The 23,003-nt window shown below is 42.6% G+C and overlaps 1 protein-coding gene across 1 annotated transcript in view; it reads right to left on the bottom strand.

Moving 5' to 3' along the window:
- Positions 1 to 22,801, bottom strand: part of ARFGEF2 (ADP ribosylation factor guanine nucleotide exchange factor 2) — a 31,445-nt gene extending 8,644 nt beyond the window's left edge. The window contains exons 1-26 of the mRNA XM_018073951.2: positions 22,663 to 22,801; positions 16,163 to 16,193; positions 15,228 to 15,351; positions 14,529 to 14,675; positions 13,586 to 13,765; positions 12,957 to 13,152; positions 11,999 to 12,070; positions 11,565 to 11,713; positions 11,019 to 11,149; positions 10,493 to 10,727; positions 10,145 to 10,244; positions 9,785 to 9,924; positions 9,206 to 9,314; positions 8,497 to 8,698; positions 7,645 to 7,756; positions 6,860 to 7,065; positions 5,868 to 5,952; positions 5,610 to 5,781; positions 4,956 to 5,107; positions 4,642 to 4,770; positions 4,155 to 4,313; positions 2,829 to 2,976; positions 1,858 to 1,957; positions 1,087 to 1,127; positions 840 to 1,009; positions 78 to 229 (exon numbers count right to left, since the gene is read on the bottom strand). Coding sequence (XP_017929440.2) covers positions 78 to 229; positions 840 to 1,009; positions 1,087 to 1,127; positions 1,858 to 1,957; positions 2,829 to 2,976; positions 4,155 to 4,313; positions 4,642 to 4,770; positions 4,956 to 5,107; positions 5,610 to 5,781; positions 5,868 to 5,952; positions 6,860 to 7,065; positions 7,645 to 7,756; positions 8,497 to 8,698; positions 9,206 to 9,314; positions 9,785 to 9,924; positions 10,145 to 10,244; positions 10,493 to 10,727; positions 11,019 to 11,149; positions 11,565 to 11,713; positions 11,999 to 12,070; positions 12,957 to 13,152; positions 13,586 to 13,765; positions 14,529 to 14,675; positions 15,228 to 15,351; positions 16,163 to 16,193; positions 22,663 to 22,801 — 3,581 coding nt within the window. The remainder of the gene's footprint in view (positions 1 to 77; positions 230 to 839; positions 1,010 to 1,086; positions 1,128 to 1,857; positions 1,958 to 2,828; positions 2,977 to 4,154; positions 4,314 to 4,641; positions 4,771 to 4,955; positions 5,108 to 5,609; positions 5,782 to 5,867; positions 5,953 to 6,859; positions 7,066 to 7,644; positions 7,757 to 8,496; positions 8,699 to 9,205; positions 9,315 to 9,784; positions 9,925 to 10,144; positions 10,245 to 10,492; positions 10,728 to 11,018; positions 11,150 to 11,564; positions 11,714 to 11,998; positions 12,071 to 12,956; positions 13,153 to 13,585; positions 13,766 to 14,528; positions 14,676 to 15,227; positions 15,352 to 16,162; positions 16,194 to 22,662) is intronic.
- Between the last annotated feature and the right edge of the window lie 202 nt (positions 22,802 to 23,003).

Here is a 23,003-nt window from a genome sequence, read left to right as displayed (position 1 = left end):
AGCCACCTATCCCACACCCAGTGACATCCTTAAGTAGAACTAAAGAAAGACAAAGCAGAGGTTGCAGTGTCTCACACCTGTTTTTCTTCATAATATGCTCAAAAGGCCTTAGGAAGTCTTTCTGGAAGCGGAAGTTGGCCAACTCTCCCTTCTCAAGAAATTTCATTGACAGCTGCCTTAACGAGTCTACAGCAAAGATGGCAACATCTTCATTAGGGTTACACCCAACCTAGGAGAAAAGCATAGTTTCAAACACTTATCAGCTCATGTATCACTTACATGAGTAACAAATTCATCATTCCAGTTCCATCTCAGCCCCCTAAAAATTGCTGGCATGTTCTAGTGTTCAGATATTTAGGAAATACAGGGTTCCTCTTGAAGGAGGCTTTCTGTCATTTGATCCATCTGAACAGACCTGTGGATTCTGTATACAACAATGCAGAACTATAATAGCCAGCTAGATGCTAAAAAATAATAAAATAAAAATCTTAGGTTAAAAAAATCCAACCAAAACATGGTTCAGTTGCCAAGGAAAACAACTGTTCCAGGATCATCTGTGCACATTTTAGAGGAAATTAACTTGGCATTTTCTCAGAAAGACAAGACAAAGAAAAATTACAAATACAAAATGACAAAGTGATTAAAAATCATTACCATAAACATTTCCATTTCTATTTATACATTTTAGATTTTTAAATAGGTGCTTCCTGTAGGTGCCCTGAATGGAACTTTTTTTTTTTCAATATCACAGCTTAAGCCACTAAGGACACAGAAGGAAAAAGCTGATTAAAGAAATCCTGCTATTCACGTATGTTCTGTAACTTGATTTGAACAAGTACCTTATTGAAGTGGTCTCCAATCACGTGCCAGATCCTCGACCACTGCAGCCTGATGCGGTTCATGTTGTAATAGGAGATCTCCACGATCTTCTGCAGGCTGAACATGCGAGGGTGGTGCGGGGAAGCCAGTTCATCCATGGACACGGCACAGAGCCACCGCACAAAGTCAACTGCACACGAGAAGCCTGCAGTGAGCCCAGAGGTTCCACTGCAGGGCCCCTGGGACCCACTGCTGCTCAGTACGTACCTATGGCGTTCCCATCCAGCCGAGTCGAGCCCGTAAATATCCTACGGAACAAAGAAACAAGTTTCAGCTGCGCATCCACAGGAGTCAAACACGTCCCAGTGTTGTAGAAAGAGGTCAGCACATCTCCTGGGAGTACTTCACAATCCTCCATGCCATGAACTCTGCAACTGTTTTATTCTTACCCCTTGGCAGCAGTTCATGCCCCTCTCCTTAGCCTAAGCATTCTCCTCCCTGCTCCAAGTCACAGTCTCCTGTGCTCATGTTCTGCTGCAGGAGCAGGCACAGGCTCACCATTTTATCCAGAGCAAGTGATGCTGGAACACTCATTTGGGTGACAGTATGTTAAATTTCACAGGGACAATAAAAAGACATTAAGAAAGCTTTGCTGCAAGACTTGGACGCCAGCCACCTGCTTGATCTTAACATGGTCTGGGAACACGGTCAGCAGTGCCTGTCAAAACAGACTGGAGGAAGACTAAGGATGCACTGTTGTCCCTTCTCCCACTTCAGCTGTTCAGTCTCAAGAGGAGTTCAGACCACTGACAGTGGTCCCAAATCTTTTGGACTTTGATGTTGGACATCAAACAGTATGTTAGAATAAATGCTGCAAGCCTGAATGTGTAACTCCACAGACTTGCACAGTAGTTTCAGTAATTATTAAGAAGTCCCATTCCAACATATGATTTAGGACAGAAGCACATCTTTAGACAACAAAGGGAGCCAACAAAGATAAGGATTTAGATAAGAGTGCAGAGGTTCCATTCTCAGTACCTGTCCACTGCCACCACCACACTCTGGGAGCTGGTCTCCCCCACGGACTCCTGGATGCTCGCCATGTGCCGTTTGTCAGCCCCACTCCCAACCAGGTTCCCTTCAATAAAAGCCATTAAAAACCTGCATTTAGCATCATGAAATCGTGACTTGATATTAACTCCAACATTAAACAAATAGATAAAGAGAAGTGACTACTGCTTCCAGTTACCATGTCATTGATAAGGAGCAGATGGCGCCCTTGCCAGATCCGTGCCAGATTATTAGGAAGTTAAACATAATTTTCATTAAGATGATATGATGCTGTTAATAAAATTGGAAATTATAAAATATTCTTTTAAAATATGAACTATAAGTCAGCTACAAGCAGTTAATGCCAGGAACAGTTCTGTATTCATCATCATCATGTATAGCATCCACTCCAGAGTATTTTCAAATTAAAATGCTTCCTTAATGGTTTTCCAAAGATTAAGGCAACTTGCCTTGTCTCTCTAATTTACAGCCTAAAATCTAAGGTTTGCTTCTTGCATATACTGCAGAAACAACAGGAACTGGAACAGCAAGCCCAACATGCAGAGATCAGAAATTCCTTTGGAAAACGAATTATCAATCATTGAAACATCTATTTATTCCTAAAGAAAAATGGCTTACTATGAACAACTGAGCATAAAAAAATAACTGATAATACTTGTAACAAAGCCATGTGTGGTAAAACAGTTTTGAAAACAGTACATTCCAACAAATAAATCTGGAGGCATTGTTAAACAGCTTAACCCAATTCCAAAGTTAGAGCAGATTTGGTAATTATAAACACATCTTGAAATAGACATTTGCTCTTTTTTTTTTTAAGGTTCATTAATCCAACGGGAAGTAAGTAAATATATTTGAATATCTTATAACACTGAGTATTCTTAGCCATCCTACTTCATTGACATGTGCACTTTTGTGAAGTCCAGGATTAATCATCTTACCTAATCCCAGGCCCATAAACTCCTCCCCTGCAGAGGCATAGCCCTTAATGCTGCCTTCCCTCTCACGCCCAGAGCCAGACAAATACCGAGTTTTCACGCCAGTTCCTATGAGCTGTGCCAGTTCCAGCTGGCTAATACATTTCAAGATCTACAACCAAAAGAAATTAAACATTGTGTTTCTGGACACTACCATATTTTTATTCCTAACAGATATATATATGTATTTTTAATATTTATAAGCTTCCCAGGTTCTCCAACCTTAAGAACACCTTTGACCCAACCACAGCTTTGAGGTAGCTGAAACATTACCAGTAAAACTAAAAATGAAGTTGAGTGATTCATTCAAGATCAGCCACCATGAATCATTACAGTACAAGAATAAAATAAACAGTGCCCAAAAATCTAACTTAGACCTCTAACTATTACAGGAAGCCTTTTTATTACTTCTCACAGCATCAAGACTATAAACAACTTGGAGCTGATCTTCTAGAGACTTCCATGTCCATCATTCATCTCTAGAGAGATGAAGAGACTGAATCATTGCAGCCATCACCACTTAAAGTAACGATGGTCCAACCTAGAGAGTGTAAATGCCCATGATGTCAATCAGCCATCAGCACAAAACTCCCCATCTCTTCCCTCCTCCTCCTCCTCCCCTGCCATGTTTGGCCTGGCACAGGCACCTGGGAAGGTGTGCTCTGAGCCAGGGCCGAGCCACTGTCAGCTGTGGCACCTTTTGGTTCGTACCATGTAGCCCAAGACTAGTGCCAGAGAACATAATGCAGCAGGAATGCCCCTTTCAGCAGCAGCACATGTTTAGAGCTCATTAAAAGAGCTCCTGGAAAATAGGCTTTAAAAATACATATGATCCTGATAGCCTCTCCTTACCTATCCCCAACCAAATTACTTCAGCCCTAATTTTTCATGCTCTTAGGTGTAAATGTTGCCAAACACTGCACACAGACAGGTCTGGACCTGTGAACTTGTTTCCATGAACAAGAATACAGTAGTTGACATGCAGAATTCTCTGGAGCCAAATGACATTTTTAATATTGTTTTAACTTCATATCAAGCACACCCTCAAAAATTACAGTATTGTCACACACTCTCTACAGGGTCTTCCAAAAAAACAGTAGTGCATTATTTTTTATATATACGTGTGTGTGTGTGTGTATATGGACACACATTTATATCAAAAATCCCACTAACAATATAATGCACTTCCTCCACATTTTCAGGAGGGTTCTGGGAGCTGATAGAAGAAAAAATATCTTGCAGGTTTTCAAAGGACACCACAGTTTACTATTTAACCTAATCAATATTTACCTCATGCCAAGAATTCCCGAGATAGTTGCCATCTGTGTGAGCAACTGTAATGAGTGTCTTAATGGTATCAATGTTCTTCTGTTTCATTTCTGTAATGCTGGAACTGGCAGTCAACAAGGAAAATCGAGCAAGGGCCTGTACATAAGCATCTCGTTCAAGCTACAAGACAGAGAAACAAACATCGTAATCGAGTCCCTGAAGAAGCAGAGAAAGTAATTTGCCTCCACAGTTTTCCTTCCAGAGATAGCTGGCAGTGTTAGAACACCTTCCAGCTTAAGGAGAGCATGATGCCAGTTAGCAAATGCTCTTAATAGAAGACACAGTAAGAAAAAGGAAAGCAGAGTTGAAGAAAACTTGAGTATGTCAACGTCTTTTACCATTTCAGGAAAGCAGATGAGACAATTCATTTTCTACATATCAGCTGTTATTGATTCTTCACCTGCCTCCCAGAACTCTGAGCAAGCCCCAGGCTAAGTCTGGTACCAACCTGCATTCCAAAGATACAAGCTATCCTAATGGCACAGCGTATTCCTTCCAAACACAGAGATGCAACCTCTGTGTCATCACAATTCTGCAAGCCAACACTGTAAGCTGCCAGCAATGGAGTCCAGACGAGCTAAAGAGAGGAAGAAAGTAAGTTCAGAAGTCTGTTATGATTTTAGCCCAAAACACCGGGTCACTGAAATCAAATATACCCAAAGAGTCCAGCTGTTGCATTACCAAACCCTTCAGAGCAATTTTTCACTTTTTTTCCCCATGCTTAAAGCTCTTGGTAATGAAGACCCAGTGAGTGGCACTCACTTTGAACATGGGCCTGACGTGGTCCAGGTGAGTGGCGCTGGTGAAAGGCGCCTTGGCGTGGCTCACTGCCTCCATCAGGGCCTTGGCTGTCTTTGCCATCTGCTCCATCTCCAAGTTGTACAACAACCTCCGCTGCTTCTCGTTGGCCACACCTAAGGGGAACACCACCCAGTCACACTGATGCCTTTTTTATGTAAGACCATACTCCGTGTCTTCACACTGAGCATCACAAAACTTTAAATAAAGGTATTGGCAAATGAAACCTAAAGGTAAAAAAATCTTTCAGAATGTTAGAAGTCAGGAGGCTGTCCAAGGTTGCAAGCAAGGAATTCCAGGACTAAAAAGCACACCCAAACTTAAGACTTTATTCTATACAAGATAACCAATTCAGCCCTTTACTATATGCCACGTGCTATGACCTAATCATTCAAAGTCAGAGATGCAAAGTCATTCTGCCTGTAGGAATGCATAGAAAATCCTTCATCTTCTTAGTTTCCCATCCCCAACAATGAAACTAGCCCTCACCAACTTGATAAATAAATTAAAAACTTAGTGTTTCTTTATCCTTATACTGAAGGCTGTAATTTCAATTTTCAAGCAAATTAATTTTCTTCCTATTTTGATTCAGGGAATCTGCAAAAGGGTTCTTCTTACTTGGTTTACTACACTTGGTTGTAATTGCGTATTCTTTTGTCTCCTTCATGGCAATTTTCTTTCCTTCTATTTCTTCATAGATTGTGGATAAATACTCTACTGGCAGGTCTTTACTGTCATTGATTCCTCGATTCATTTTAATGTACTGCTCCTTTGTCATTTTATTTTTTACCTGTAAAAAAGAATGGAAATTGGATATCAGATTTTGAATGTAAGTTCCAGGGAGACTCTAGAAGTTTAGGCTTTTTAAATTCCTACCTGTGGACTGTGCAAGTCTGTAGTCAGCATTATAATGGAGTATGCCAAAACATAGGCAGTGTCAGCACTAGCAAATAGTGTTTGCCTGAGGGAGGAAAAAACAAAAGAGGTTTATAGAGCTTCAATTCCTCAATCTATTAGCTCTAGTTCTACATGCAAGAAGAATATCCAGAAGTGCTCTGAATTTAACCAAAGTTCTAACAGAGCCTGAAGCCAGCAGTTAGAAACACCTCAAGCCCCAAATGGTTTAAAATGCAAATAAAAAGGAAAAAAAAAAAAGCATCGTCTCTACAATACCGAAAACTAGTGATGACCAAGATTTTCAAGTACATTCCCTAAAGATTATACATTATCCTTCTTTGGGTAACCTCACAAAGGTTACAGGACAGGTTATTTTTCACTCCCAGGGTTTCATAAAGAATGACAAAAGCAGCCCAGTGATGTACCACCTGGACTAAGGAAGGGGAATCAATCAAGCCTGACACGGAGCTAAACTTCAGAGCTAGTTTATCACATCAGGAACAATAGCAACGTTGCCTATTTGGTACCAAATAACATATACACGCTTTGTTCCACATCTGACGGGCAAGCAAAAACACTGTAATGTCATATTAGCTGTTTATGTCATGAATTTTTAATTTTAGCAATTGCTTCTACTGTTTTTTATGCTTGACTGATCTACATCTGTTTAAAAATGGAACAGCTAGTACAGAGACAATTTAACAAACTTAGGGCTTCCCTCTTCCAGTAATTCCTTCTGGTAAATCCTTTCCAGCAACAGGATTTAAGGAAATGCCAGGATCAGTATACTTCCTATCCAAAGTTTCCATCTTGCCCAGCTGCTGAGGAGGTTCAGCACCAGGATCAGCAGCAAGAGCTGCTCCTCACACAAGCCTGGTACGAGCTTAAGTTACCCCTCGTCCCTAAGGGCCACAAACAGCACAGCAGGGAATGTTCTTCAGGCATTTGTCCCACACAAAGGTTTGAATTACCGTTGGTTGCACTCAATGTATCTAGCAGCAAACTTCTCCATTAATCTATCGATCTTCTGGGCTTCGCCTGGCAGACGAAAACCTTCCAGAAATATACGCAGAGCAGAGACAAAGTCTTTTCCACAGAAATCAAGCTGGTCTACATAGGCATACATCACTTCCTTGTTAAACTTGTTGCTTTCCCCAAGAAATTCCCCTACTTGAGTCTAAAAACACAAGAGACAGTTATTACTGTGCAATCCAACTGCCAGCTTTGTAAGAAGGTTTCTAGCCCGAGAGTTGCACAGCTCAGTTTTGTAAGGCTGACACGCCTCGCTGAGTGGGCAGAGCAGCCCTGGCAGAGGTGGCAAGAGACAGACTAAGGGCAGTGGATGAGCCCTTAGTCTGCATAGTCCTGCTTCCCTCACTTCCAAGGGCAAGATCTGCATTACTGCAGAGCCAAGCAAAGCTGAACTGTGCCTGGGTTCACACACAGCTTTGCCACTGCAGCACACAACACTTCTGTGCTGGGAAGGTGCTGCTAATGTAGGGACAGATGAAATGCACGTTCCATTCATGGGGAACCCTCCAGCACATTATTGTGACACAATACTTTACTAGAAAGCCTGGGACAGCAAGTAAACAGTAAGAAACTTTGGCATTAAGTGTCTCCATGAGAAGCCTTGCACGTTCAGTTCTCTATTACTAAGACAGGCACTACAGAGAGGATGCACACAGACAGCAGGGGCAGGGGAGAAAGTACTAGGGGCAAGTGTGTTCATTGTCTCATGCTGCAGTAATCTTACAGAACAGAGGCGTTCCTCTTGGTGTAAGAATTGTGCCAGGTCCTCAGCTGTAGTGCCAAGCATCCCCTGCTCCTGTAGATACTGTATTCCCCTCTTTGGTTTTTTATTAAACCTATTCAGACAAAAACATGGGGAAATTGAGACATACAATTAAAAATATCACAGTCTATAAAATTTCAGTTTTACAGAGCCCTTATAAACCAAAGATTCTGTGCTGTAGCTCCATGTCTTTTGTTTCTAGTTAGAAAAGAAGTCAAAGAATGTGCAACAAATCTATTACCTATATCACACTATAGGCTCTATTTCTTAAGGTACATTCAGTTGCTGATAACCTTTTAAGTTATTGCTGAAAAACTCACTTAAAAATTGACCTTTCTAAAATGTTAAAAATTAGAGACTTTATGCAAAACATAAAAATGTCGCTGTTCAAGACCTTCTTCTAGCATTTACAGACATGAAGATCTTCAAATTAATAAAAAAGAAGTAAAGCATAGCCAGGCAATGATTCTCCAAACTCTATTTCAATAAAAGACAACAAGTGGTGTAAGATCTGTAAGATAATCCTGCCCCTCAAACCAATTTCTCTCTAGGCATACACACTTCTGTGCAGCTGAGCCAGCAGAAAGGAAAGCTGTGAAAACACCTTCCACTCCACCCATGATTTTATGGAATTCCTTTTAACTACAACAGCCTCCAGCACTGGTTTTTGACAGCAGCAGGCAAGAGTCTTCAGCATTAAAATCAATTTGTAAGTGTTCCTACAGGTATGACTGTGTGAGACCATAAGAAACAATATGGCTGTAAACATTTTTTTACTAGTAAACTTTAGTTTTCCTGTCATACTGGGCTTACAGTTCTATCCCATGTTCAATTATTTCCTTTTGTTGCTTGATGACTTCAAATTGCTCTGGGTCATCTGGGACAGCAGTCTGAGTACCAACACTTCCAACTCCTGAGGACACAGTGGAGTCCAAGGAACTGACACTGCTCCGTCTCCCTCCACTCTCCAGGCATTTACCTTCAGCCATTTCCTGTTCAGATGGTTTGTATGAACCTGTTTAAAAACAAGGCAAGATTTAAGTTTTCCTGTTCAGTCAAGAGCTTTTAATTATAGAACTTTTCAGCAGAAATCTATGAGTCTAATATTCTCATTTTACCATGTGCACATTTTGGCCGTCTGCACGACATGAAGATGCTCTATCGACACAATTCCAAAATAATCCAGTCAAAGGCAGAAGAGCAACAGAAGCTACAGAGAAATTCCTGCACTTCAGCTTAGTTACTGCAAGATTGATCACATGTCTTGCTCTACACAAGCTTTCATAGTGTAGACAAGGGCCTGGCCAAAGCTCATCAACAGAACCTGGTTATTTGAACCAGACCCGTGGAGAGTCAGTTACTGCAGCACCATTAACAACTGTTGGTGAAATACTTCACTTGTATAAACAAATTGTTATGTACAAACCTGGCATCCACACTTCTGAATAGCTTCTAAGCACTGAACAAACACAAGGACAAACTGATGAGACAAATTAGTCTCTCGATAAGGAAACAATCTTACCCAAGCCAGTCTGATGATTGGGGTTCACATAAAGGTCTTTGCTCCATTCTACCATACATTTCAAAATGGAAACCAAACATTCAAGTCCTTTTTTCCTCAGGCTGAGCTCCTAAAACATGAAGAAAAACAATAATAAAATAAAAACTGAAACAAACAGTGCTGGAAACAGTCTCTACACCAATCTCCTTCTAAGGACTGGGAAAGTATTACCTTAAAAGTAAAATACTTCTGGTGGAGATATGGCACAAAGTCTGTGCAAAGCAAACCCAAGATGAAGGTACTGCTGGTTCATAAGCCCCAGAAGGGAAGTGAGGCAGAGGAAGGCTTGTTTGGTTCTCTTTGCCATAGCAGTCCAGCCAAAGAGCCCAGAACCAGTCTGGTCTCACAGTGCAAACAGGCAGCAAAATCACCAAGTAATGGCACTGCTTCAGCATCCAACAGCAAATTGGCAAACTAATAAACCGTGAGTACCATGAGTAGGTTACAGACAACAGGAACCACTGGTGGTATCAGTAGGGACACAGAGACAGCACTGCTTATGAAACAACAGTACCTTATCTTCCAAGCTGTTCTCCTTACCTGTAAAGGTGTCATGCCCAACTCATGCCCACTTCGTCCCTGTGCAATTTTGGACAAATCATTCACCAGGCGCTCAAAAATATTAGCAGCGTTTAAATCACAGTCATAGTTCACATAAATATCCACTACACACTGGGCATCTTGAAAATAAAGAAAACACAAGTATTAGCATTCAGTGAAATAGCATTGTTTAAAGGAATCAGCCAGCTGGAGCAGGCAGTGTGGATGAATCCAGACACTTAACCCAAGCACTCTGGGATCAAATTCAAATTTTCACACTTTAACATTATATGTGGCATTTGTCTTCAAAATAATTCTCATCTGCTGCCAGAGAAAGTGAGTTTCTCACAGTGGAAATACCTGCACAAATTCTAGTTAAAGTCTGAATCACCATCCATTTGTGTTCAAAGGAACTTGAAGAAGTCTCTAGAATATTCAGGAAGATCTCTTTGAAGAACACCTGCAAAATAAATAAGGTAAAGGACTTGATAATCTGAAACTTATTAGAGTGATGTCAAATGTACAAATTAATTTCTGTTCAGTCATTCCCCTTGAAGAGTATCCTTTCATGCATATTAGAATTTAAATACAGTAGCAATATACTAGTTCATTAAGCAAACCAAACTAAGACACTAACTTGTAAGTTCCAGCTTAGTGCAGTATTTAAATGTGAGAACTAGAGCACATGCAAATTATAAAGTCTCTCACCTCAATCTGCATTTTCAAATGGGTCTTAAAATTCGAAAGCAGCGTGAGAAAGATGGCGAGAGAGAGCTCAAACACATCAGGGACAGAAGAGACTCCGTTTTTAGATAATGCTACACAAAGATATTGCTTGATTGCATTGATGAACATCTCGTGTGTCCTGAAAACCGGGCCCGCGTTCTGCAGCACCGACAGGAGCAGCTGCAGAGACACGACCTTGGAGCGCAACTCGTGGGATCTAGGAAAAATTAAATGTGTTTTTATATTTCTGAGTACATGCTTGCATTCAACATGAGCACTCTAGCATTTCTTCCATGTTATTTTAATTCGCTTCAGTGTGGGGGGCAACAGGGGTGGAAATCAGCCCGCAACTGATTTTTGAACATCCACCACCTTAATTTGGGAATTTTTCAGGAATATTAACATCTTGGACTAGCATACTTGAATATCTGTTTTACTATACAGCAGCTTCTTAACTGTGTCCAAAAGCTACCTGGAGAGGACAGTGTAATAAATACAGCCTCCTTACTTGGGATCTGGTGGTCCATCCCCGAGCGGTTTCATGGAGAGCTTGCACAACGACCTGAACACAAGGAAGGCATCCTTTTGAAGAACATGGGAAAATCTGGCAGCAGCTTGGTGTCCAGATACATCTGTTTCCTTGAGAGCAAGAAACACAACACAGATCTTCAGTGAGACAAAGGAACAGAGTCATTACGAGATTCTACAGCTCCTCTGAGAATCAGCTACACATTGAAAAAAATGGTACGTTTGGCAAACTTTAAGCTAAACCTAAAGAGGATTACAAGGAATCTGGATCTTTTCAGACACATTGACTGACTCTTCCCCTCTGTCCCCACTCTGTATTAAAATACAACTGACATAATCAATTTTAGGACAGGTGTTTTCAATATATACTTAAATTGCAGTTGTTGCTTCCTTTTTGAACCTGAGCAGGACACACACATGAGAGTTTCTGTCTCTTTTCTACCCCAAAATTCCACTCTATTAGTTGGCACAATAAAAACATTTCTCCTCTCCTAAATGTACATCAGCATCCCATGAAGTTATTTACCAGATTATCAGTGGAGGAAACAGACTGCCCATCATCTGAAATCCCGTTTGTTTGCACGTTTTCATTGCTAGAGCCAGAAAGAACAGTATCTGCAGTCTCCAGTGCAGGCAGAGCCCTGACTGGTTCTGTTACCTGCTTTTCTTCAGCCACTAAAGGGGAAAAAACAAAATCTGATTAAAATCACTCACTGAGCATTTTTTATCCCACAACTTTGTGAAGCTCTACCACCAAGTGGGACAGAAGTAGCACTGGTAAACTAGAAAGTTCCTCAGCTGTCAGCCAAAGAAGAATATTGTGATACAATAAAAACCTGTTCTTGCTGCTGCAGTAGGTGTTCTTGTCAAGATACTTAGTAACAAAAATAACTTTTATAATATGAGAATAAAAGCTTGGCAATACATAAGCAACTATTTTACTTTAGAAGACTGTGCTACCTTTCACAGCTGACTTGACCACATCTTCCAAGATGTCTTTAACCATTTCCTTTCCTCCATCAGTTGTTTCCTCTAATGAAACACATAGAGATAATTTTGAATTTAGTATTTTTGTTTAGGAAGAGGATTAAAAGGAAAAACATGACAGAGGCAGAAGGGTTAACAATTATTTTCTTCAGTAGTTCTCAGTCATACAAAAATACTCATTGATGTTACTCATGTTGTTTAAATCAAAGCACTGATATTTTTAATGCAGTGATTTTGTCATTTGTATGTTACAAACTTTTGGAATATCCCACATTCCTAATTTGGGTGCAGTAGATGCTTATGATATGGTCTTCATAATATGTATCATTTTTACTCCAGGACTTCAATTACCTCAGAGTGATTCTGCCACTTCCCACATACCATGACTACACAGTCTTAAGCTCTGCCAGGGGAGGTTCAGGTTGGATATTAAGAAGAAATTTTTTACAGAGAGAGTAATCAGCCATTGGAATGGGCTGCCCAGGGAGGTGGTGGATTCTCCATCCCTGGAGGTTTTTAAGATGAGACTGGATGTGGCATCAGTGCCATGCTCTGGGAACCATGGCAGGGTTGGATCAAGGGTTGGACTTGATGTCTTGGAGGTCTTTTCCAACCCAGTTGATTCTATGATACCATTCTCTTCCTTTCCTTCCTTTTAGCAACCTAACCAAGTCAAACTCCATTAAAATTCTACATAGATGAAGCACATACAGTTTTACTGGAATTCTAGGGAAAACAGGAGCCTTTCTTCAGTGTTTATAGTGTAGACACGAGCCAAGGATGGCAACACACTGAATGACTCCTGAGAAGAGCCAAGCATGGTCTGAGCCGGTGACCCCAGCCAGTCACTTCTTCCCCGAGTAGCCTAAAGAGCATCTTCCAACACAAACTCTGTAACTGGAAGCAACAGACAGGAGCTATTGGTGTTCACCTGGTGCTGCCGGGGAGCAGTCCCGGTCCGGTGGCCCCTCAGGCTCCCCGTTGGCCATTCCCACAGCGCCGGGGGCCGCGGCTCTGCCTCCCCGGGAGCTGAGCTGCCCCTGCCCCGGGGACCGCGACCCTGCCGGCACCGCCGGGCACTGCGCCTTCTGCTGAGCCGCCCTCTCTGCTTCCCTGGACTCCTGGACCTTGAAAAACCAACAGGAGAAGGTTCATCTGAGGGAAAACATATCCACGATGACTGATGTTCCTTGGGGAATTCACAGGGCAGCAAGAAACAGTGAAACTACAATCACTTGGCCAGTGATTATATAAATCTATCGGATTAAAAAGATGTACTTCAAGTTTATTTTAAAAGCATCCCATCATTTGATTGTCCAATGCCATTTGACAGAAACCACGGTCATCAGCAAAACCTTGAAACCTTGTCAGCAGCAGTGAGCGTCACCTTTTATTTTCCATCAGTCAGTGTGCTTCACTGCAGGATTTGACAGCTTTTTTAACACTACAAAGCAACAGATATCCAACTACAGTGACAGACCCATTAAAAATAATAAAAAAGCTTTCTGTCATTTGTCAAGTGTAAACATTTGAGATGAGCAAAAGTTAACAGTTACTTACAGCTTGGTTTTCCATCCGTGTAAAAATGACATTTAACATCTGTGTCAGGGTAGCTTTGGCAGTTGTCTGGTTAATAAGATTTTTACTGGCCAGATAGATGTTGTAGCAGGTTCTAACAGTCTGGAGAATTGTTCCTTCATGGATTTCTATATACGGAGATGTTACTGCAGTGAGGAGAGCCTGGGAAAGTCCATAAGACAGTAAAAATGAAATCTAAGCAAGTAGGCAGCAATGCTCTTCATGCAAGTCTTCAGAATAATCAGTGGGTTTGTTACAAAACACAGGTATCTTTTTCTAAAACTTTATAAGGAATTTGTAGCTCTCTGCAATGGCATTGCAAATCAAAGAAAGTTTAACAGAACTTCCATATATCTCTGGTCTCTCCTGAGCTGTTGTTAAAGGGTTTTATCACAACTGATTTTCTCCTAAGGGAGATATTCCACCTCCAAACAAAAGCTACTATATTCCATAACTTCATTTCCATGCAAGGACCAATTGGTCTATACTAACATCACATCAGATTACTAGAAGTTTCACCAACTTCCAACTTCAGCTGCCCAAGTATATTTCAGAAGCTGAACACACACCACTGGCTCCACTATGCCTTGTAGGGAACATACACTGCACTGTCTGGACAAATGGCTCTGGGAGCAGACAGGCTAGAGCAGCATTCCATGGAGCTGCCTCCCAGCTCCAAGGCCCATTGGGGCTGGCAGCAATTCCCTGGCCTGAGGGAGGTGGGCACTGAGAGCCTGTAAGACGAGTACCAAGCCATCTGCAAGATGGCTCAGCTCAGAAAGAAGGACAAACATTTATAAAACATTCCCTGTCTTCTGCCTCCTCAACAGGAAATCCATTTCCCATATCAACCCTACCCTGTGACAGCCTCCCTTGAATGTAGCAGCACATGGGACAGTGTAAGAGAATGAATCAAATAAAATACCTTAATTATCTGCAGCTGTACTCCTTCATCTGTCTGAGGACCCTGAAAGCAGTTGCAAATGGTTTCAACTATGCGGTCAATCAGCCGTTTTCCGGGAGCTCCACTGTCTGGAGCGTTGCCAGTGATGTGTCCATATGCAATGAGTTTCTAGGTACAAGGAATGCAGTTTAGATGACCATATTGTTAAGAAAAATGCATTTTAGCACAGCATAAAAAGGGAGTTTTAGGTAGCATACCTCACTTAACCAGTTTTAACACAAAAACTTAACACCATTTATAGTCTGGCCACCAAATACTTGGACTGTTCACACATCTGGACAGAACAGACTTTAGCAAGTGACACACAAGCTTTTTCCACCCAGACCATTTCTTCATACTATAACTAGACAAAAATTTTTTTAACATCAGTCTTTGGTCCTATTCCCAACTGAAGGATTCTGCCCAAGATGTGTAAGAATCTAAAGAGGAACAAGGAAGGCAGATTGCAGAGTCTGACCTCCCATCACATCAGCACCACAAGAAGCACCACAGTGATACTCCTTTCAGAGCATCACAGATGAAGCATCTTTACTGGACAGCGTGAGGATCCCTGAGCCCCAGCAAAGCCTTGCCCTGTGCAGGGCAGGTCATTGCTCATGGCAGGAATACCAACAGCACATTCCTGCAGCTCACTGTGACCAGGCTGAAGCAGACACTTACCTGTAGGCAATCCAGGGAAGTGCTGACAATGCGTGGAGACTTTGACTGGCAGGCCAGCTCAAACGGAAGGAAGTATTTATCTGCTTCGATGAAATTTGCTTTCGGTGGAGCAGCAGTGCCTTCTCTAGGTCAGATAAGAAGTGTCATTCATCTTTCTAAACACGTATGTTAGGAACAAACTACACTTTCCCCTTTTCTAAATTTAAAGCTGAAAAAAACACAGCAGCATACAAATGTATTGCAACTTTCTTGCATGTGTTTTCTTAAAGGAAGTTCAATTTTCTTTTAAAATCACACAAACCCCACTTTACATTTATTTATACTCTATGTGATCTTTTTCATATCTTCTTCAACTTAACTCTCCCCTCACTATATTCCAACACTGTCCCATTATCTGAAATACCAGGGAACTCCTACACAACTGATAAATCCATCCATTTTATTCAGAATGAATTAAACAGGGCCCATAACAGGAATACTGTGCAAATAGAAACACATTTGGGGACCCATTTGTTCATTTTTAATCATAGCACAGTGCTGGAAAACTGTTTTAAAATTTGTATTTAAGTCATATTTAAATCAGTGTTCTTGATCTAGGTAATAAAGAGCATATGCTATCAAACAGAAGGTACCTCCTGCTCCTTCTGATTTCCTACCAGACTATGTTGAGCCCAGTAAAAGGAAGTGAAAAACTGGCACCCTTTAGAAGTTCTGCAATTTTTTCACTGTGAAATTCAGAGGCAGTTATGGCTTGAGTACCCACAGCCACAAACATTGTGTAAGTGGAACATATGGGCCATATGTTCTTGGCAGAAAGGTGTGTAACTGGGTATTCACAAACTCACTGCTGTAACGTATATACACTCTTACATTTCCACCATCCAACCATTTCACTTGCTCTTTCCACACACAGTTTGCAGCAATTAATAATTTACCTTTGCTTTTCCAGCTCACTCTTTATTTCATCTGGAAGGAAGAAAAAAAAATCAAACCTCAGTTATCATTATCAATAACACAGTAATAAAGCAAAGCTGTTTCAGGCCACCAGTCTTGCACTTCAGTATTTCCCATTCCTTTCCTGTAACACCTCAGTTTCAGAATGAAAATTACACCTGTTATTGGAAGGTGTATCTCCCAATTTTTATGTTAAAGAAGCTAATTTTTCCATACATTCTCAACAAAGGGTATTTTTAGAACACTCAGGTATAGTATGCAACTTTTATTAAAGTGCAAGTCCACATCACAGAGAGCTCAGGTCTGCAAAGCCTTTGAGCCACTGCATAAAACATGAGTTCAGTGATGGACATCCCAGTTCCCTGCAGTGCCAACCTGCTTGTCCTGAGCCCCACAACATCAATCAGCTGAACAAGCTCCCAAGAGATAACAAATCCTAAATGCTCTCTGTCCTTTTGCCAGCAGAGATTTTTGGTTTATAAATTACACTTTCAGAGAGCTCTTCATAAAATTAAATACAGGGGGAAAGAAAGTTCCTTCCTCATTTCCCTTCTACACAGCAGCAAATCCCAAAGATCGCAGTATGGCTTTTTGAGGATTTCTAAGGTATCACCATGATGCATAACACAGACCAGACCTGCACCCTCTGTGAACAGTGACAAACCAATCCCTGAAGCAGCACCCACAGTAAGGCTGCACAGCCTCTGACACCAGCAGGACCCTGTCCATCCCACCCCACAGCACGTGCTGCAAACCTTCCCAACTGGGAACCACCAGGTCTACAAATCTTGTTTCAACTGCAGGTATTAGAAACCCATCGTTCGCTCAATACTTGTTCTCCACAACTCTGCAGAGGTACTGTTGTTTTGGGATGAGATGTTCACAGTTGAGTTAAAATGCAGTCTGTGAACCTCAGTAATTTCTTCTGCCTCAGCAGCACCAATACACAAACCACACTAAGGAACAAGGACTGCAGCAAACACAGATCATGGGGTTTTGCACAGGCCTAGTGCTCAATGAATGGTCCAGGAATTAATCCTCGCAGCATGTGCTGATTTTGTAACATTACTACCCCCATTGGACAGAGGAAATGGAAGCAAAACAGAGAAAACCTGTGTAACTGCGAGATGTGAGAGGTAAGCTGCATCCAGGATTAGGACTTGCTGTTCCCTCTCCAGATCCACTCATTAGAGAGTCAGTCTGACATCCCCCAGTTCTTGAGGCGTGCAGTGCTGTTACACCAACCAAGGTAACGTTATCCAGTCAGCAAAAGAGACAAAGGGAAGTGGAAGAGTCACAGGGGCACAGCGTTCCCAGCTCTCATCGAGCCCCTCAGCAAACAACCCTGTCCAGCAGCTTTAGAGGACAGAACCTCTTCACTCCCCAGCCCTGCAGAGCAGAGCCCAGCGTTCAGCCCCAGAGCCTGGGGCTGCAGGATCAGCAGTGACTTTGCACAAAGCCATCCCCTGATACTCCAGGCTTCAGCAACAGAAGGGAGGCTGTTGGTAAGAAATAACCAAGGTTTTCTGCACCAAACAACACCAGTCTTACACAGCACCACTTTGGGACCGCTGCGTTCTTCACTCCAGGGTCCAGCTGCCCTGAGAACAAGGGGACTAGTCAGAAGTTCAGTTCAGTATAATTTTAATTCAGGCCTCTTGATTTTATTAACTTCCCCATCTTTAATACCACATTATGATCCAAAGAGCTACTGAGAAAAGCATATGCTGAAGGACCCACCAATTTATTGCATCCCTATTTTGATCTGTCTTATTCTTAGTGCAGCATATTCCCATAGAATGCAGGAAACAGCTCCTTAAAACACTGAATTTTCTGGGTAACTTTACACATTCAGAACACTTAGTCCTGCCTCTAGGTCTTGGCAGAGAAAGGCATATTTTAGCTATAGCCAGAATCCCAAGTACAGCAGGATGCTGAGAGCAGCTATAGCACAATTAATGCTGTATTTCAGACACACTGTAGAACTAGGGTGTACAGAGCTTTTTGAATGATTGCAAAAACTCAAATGAGTTTCTCTTTCTTTCAAAGAGGTCACTTTCCCCACATACTGCTTGCTAGGAGAGTAAAAAGTCTTGAAACTTCATATAGATTTTAGTCTTAAGGAGACATGATCATGTCCATCTTCACTGGTACTTGTCCTAGATCCTGCATTGGAAAAATATGCAAGAATAACATCCCATATTAGAGCAGCAACAGTTTCACTTCCAGAAATAACCCATTAAAGAAAAAAAATCTAACCAAAGCATGACCAAGTTGCCCACAATTTTATTATAATAAAGCCTTTTCTAAAGCCATATAAAAACATCTGCACCACAAGAGTATTTTAATTGATAATGTTGGCAGAAAAGAATAAATGAAAGGACAGGAGGAAGCTACAGCCACGCCTCTGCTACTGGTTGCATCAAAATAGTTTGAGAACCTCCACATTTGAAGTTTGTCCACATTTGGTGGGCTGACCACCAGAACTGAGTAACACAGACATGGTTGCCTAATTGAAGTCTGCTGCCATGAACAGTTTGCCAAGCCCTGACCAGGCCCCACCAGAAACTAAAGGCCAGCAGCACTCTCCTCCTCCAGTCATGGGAGTAAAGGGCACAACTCAACTGCCTTCCACATCTACAGAACACAGCCTGAATTTTGGTGAATATCTGGTCACCCCAGCACAACGTTGACCCTTCACTTGGTGCTTTGGGTATTGGAGCTCCCTGCCACTCTCAGGGCATCTCCTCCAGTCACAAACATCTTCAGCCCATGTGCTGCCCACCCAATGCAAGTCCTGCAGCACTCCTACCAGGAACAGAACTGGAATGACAAGAATGGCCTTGCAGCAACTTCTTCCAGAGCTTCTGGCCATAAAAGCAGTGAGGAAGCTCACACTGAGTAGCTGCCTTCCTACAGCAGATGGAGGGTTCAGTTGGCCTGTACTGAAAACTCCCAGTGAAGCGCAGGAGTGAAGGCACAGCCAGGTCTGTATGGTGGGAATGAGCCAGCTCCTGTGCAGAACATGGCTTGTGCTGGCACAAGGACACAAGCCATGTCCTTCCACAGCCTGGCCAGCAGCAGTGCCAACACAAACACATGGAGCAGCAGCCAAAGCTTCCCTCCCCCAGCCCAGTGGAGCCGACTGCATTGCCCAACTCCAGCCTGCCTTCAGCCGAGATCCCAACCCCGCAGTCACTGATCACATCCACCTACAGGGAGCCCTGCAGAAAAGGCTGCCACGAGGAACCCAAACTCTCCTCTGTGCCCCAGCATTCTCCAAACACAGTGGCCAAGAGGTTAAATTAGGAAACACAACTTACTTTGGACATCTGTCATTATACCCAGAGACTTCTTAAACACACAACCTGATTCCCAAGTGAAGGCATGGTTGAAAAGATGATTTTTTTCAAATCTCATTAACAAGCTAACTAAACAAATTCTGTTGTTTACAAAGCTCAAAGATATGTATGTGGAGCTGCCCAGGCAATCAAAGAAGGCCACAGAGCCAGGCTGGCTGCACAGTGTGTCATTAAAAGCAGCTTTAGTAGGTCAAGAGTAATAGTTTACGTGAGAGACCCAGGTGCACAATTAGCATTAGCCCAAAGTGAACTGCTGTGACACAGACTGTCCGTGTTCCACTGCACATTTTTCAGGACAGTTTCAGTAGGTTTACTAAGAATCTCCATGTAAATTCTTATTAAGCAACTATTTTTATACAATACAATGGCTGTCTGTTGAAAACAAGTTTTCTTAAAACACAGTTTTCTAAAGCAAAGCAGAACAGCTTCTCTGTTTATAATCCTCCATTTTTCCCAATCTCTCCTGAGGCTTACAGGCACTGCTAGAACAGGAGACAACCGTTACACCTACTGATGAAGCAAGAGACTGAATGAAGGAATCTATTCAAACTCTGCTTACTCAACATTAAAACTGTGTGTTTCAAAGGAGGGGGTGGAAAGGGAGGAAAAAAAAAAAACCTTCAAAAAACCACCACTGGGAACTGGTTTTATTCCTTTTCTTCCACGCTTCTTCTGTTTATGTCCTACTTGAACCTACCTTACTTTCTACAAGGTCATGAGGTTATTTTGCAGTCCAAAACTGCACAGTATTAGTCCAGTGAAAGGGTTGAACTACTGGGAAAAAAAGGTTAAGAACAGTTTAAATTTAAAACTATTAAAACAGATGAAAATTAGAATGAAAGAACATCTATATTTCCTACATAAGAAAGACATCAACATTCAGGAGTGATTTGCTTGAGTTCTCAGGAGTTGAACACATTCAAACCAATAGAGAACTCATGTAAGAAAACAAGAACATCATTCCCACAGTTAGAAATCTATTCCTCTCTTAGCAGACAACAAATTTAAAGCACAGGTAAGCAACAGAAACACTCCTGTAGTAACATCATAGCAGAAACTCTGTTTGCAGGTTAATTTCTATTATGCAGCTGTACAATACACTCGTTTCTCTCTATTTGGAAAAAAAGGAATTCATCCTAGACTTCCCTAGGACCAGGAGCAGATACCACTGGCACGTGCCCCGTGCCTGTGTTGCCTGGTTTATAACTGGTACAATGCCTCAGGGCTCCAACAAAAACAACACTGCATAAATAAGACTGCACAGCAAATGGAACTGAGTAAGAGGTAGAAATGGATTATTCAAAGCATGACTTGGAGTAAAGTGCAGCAGACAGCAGCTGACACAGTGACCGCTTTCATAAAGTAACTTCACATTTCTCTCAAATTGAATTGTTTTTCCGCAGCATTAACTGCACTTTTTACTATTATTCACAACACTGAACCTTTTCATCCTTAACAGTTTGTGTAGGTTACAAAGTTTGGCCTGAATTCTTCAGACTGCAAGTAATGTTCTTCCCACATCTCCTCACATATTTATTATTGCACAGGGCTTGATAATTAAGTTGATGCTTTTGAAACTGAAGTCACAGTCTTAGGTAATATCAAGCATAAGCTTAATTAAAATTAAGTATATGGAATAAAACTGATTTTTCACTTGAATTAAAAAAAAGGCTTAACCTAAATAGAATAATGTTTGGCAAAAAAAGCACATGTAAATAAAAGAAACCACATTCCTGTTGGCAACCTAAAATGATTAAATAAATATTCACCAAATATAACAGAGGTCCTTCTGTACAGTAATTGAGGCCCTGCTAGGGCAGGACAGTTGGTCAACACAAGGTTATCTCTTCACGCTGACCTCTGCTTTAGCCCAGGAAAGCATGTGGGCTTTTTTTTAAAAGAAGATTAGCAAAAAAAATGTCCCTCAGCATTAATTCCCCTCAAACACACTGTACCTTAAAACATGCAGGCATGGAATAGTCATAATCCAACAAGCAGCTCTTGCACAACGCTCCTCCCAAAATCATCCTCTGAGATGTGTTAGCAAACATGGACCTCCACTGGGCATCTTACAAGGAAGTTCCCTTTCTCGACCTCTAAATACATTTACATAGCAGCAAAACAGGTTCTCTATCCCATAAATGGGTTTGATGCATTTGGGGGGAGTTGGAAAAGGAATTCATTAGGAAAAGGAGTTTCTAACCTCTGGGGCACACGTGCTATTCTCTTGCTCACAAAGTCAACTCTAAATAACAATAAAAGACACCCTTCTCCGTGGTTACCTTTCTCTGGATATACTGTCACTACAGCTCCTACAGATCTCCTGTCAGGAAGGATTGCAGGGAAGGAGATAAAAACGACAGTTTCTTTGAGCTCACTCTCACAGTGCCTGGGACAGAACTTGCATCTGCCCAGTCTCCTTACACACCCAACCTGTCTTTTCTTCTGTCCTGGCTACACTAAATGTTCCCAGTTTAAAGGAAAATATTGACAGGAAGCAACCAAAACTGTAAGAGAGATGTCACCTTCACCAATTAAAAAAGGCCACAGAGAACTCAAGCTGCAGAGCTCTACTACTCTGCCCAGCTCATCTTCTCTTCCTGACACACTGTGTTTTCAGAGCTGCTGACACAGAGACCTTTACATCAGCTCGTACTTGCAGAGGATTTCAGGACCAGTCCACTAACTTCACAAAAAGTGTTTCCAGCTGGGCAAACATCACAGACACTGTATGTACGTGGCCACACAGCTAACAGTCCTTAGCCGGTCCGACCTCGAGCCGGAGATCAGAGGTCAGGAGATTTACCAGCCCTGGAAGCTCTGGGACACCGTAAGCCGAGGGCCTCAAAGACTCTATTTCCCGGTCTGAAATGAATTTTCTCAAAACTGAAGTGGCAAGCCCAAATCCCTCCTGCTTCACGGCGAGGCCAGAACTCCATAAAACGGGTACTTGGGGATTTTTTTCCCCTTGTACTTGCAAGTCCTCTCCTGGAGAGAGACCTCTCTCCCCGCTCCAAAGTCCCGACGGGACCCGCCCCGGGCGGGCAAGGCCCGTTCCCCGCCCGCGGCCGTGCCCGTGTCCCTGCACAGCCGGGCCGGGCCGGCCGGGCCAGACTCACCCAGCGCCACCTGGCAGGCTCTCCGCAGCTGCCCCGTGCGGCGCCGCTTCGCCTCCTTCTCCGCCAGGATCTTCTCCAGGGCCCGCGACACGAACATGCTCTTGTGCGGGCGTCCTTGCTCGCGGGCCGGGGGCTGCATGGCGGGGCGGGGGCGGTCCCGGCGGGGCCGGGAGCGGGGGGGCAGGGGCCGCGAATAAGGCCCGGGCCGGCGATCAAGGCCCGCGGCCACCTCCCGGAAGGACGCGCCCCCCTCAGCAGGGCCGCGCCGCCGCCAGCGGCGCCGCCATGTTGGCACCGTCCACGCTGACTAGCCGACATCCAGCCGGGGCCGGGGGCGGGGC

The sequence above is a fragment of the Manacus vitellinus genome, unplaced genomic scaffold (assembly GCF_001715985.3).
Source record: "Manacus vitellinus isolate BGI_N305 unplaced genomic scaffold, ASM171598v3 scaffold_26_pilon, whole genome shotgun sequence".
NCBI lineage: Eukaryota > Metazoa > Chordata > Aves > Passeriformes > Pipridae > Manacus > Manacus vitellinus.
Note: the sequence above shows the minus strand (reverse complement) of the source record. Positions and strands in the feature narration are given on the sequence as shown.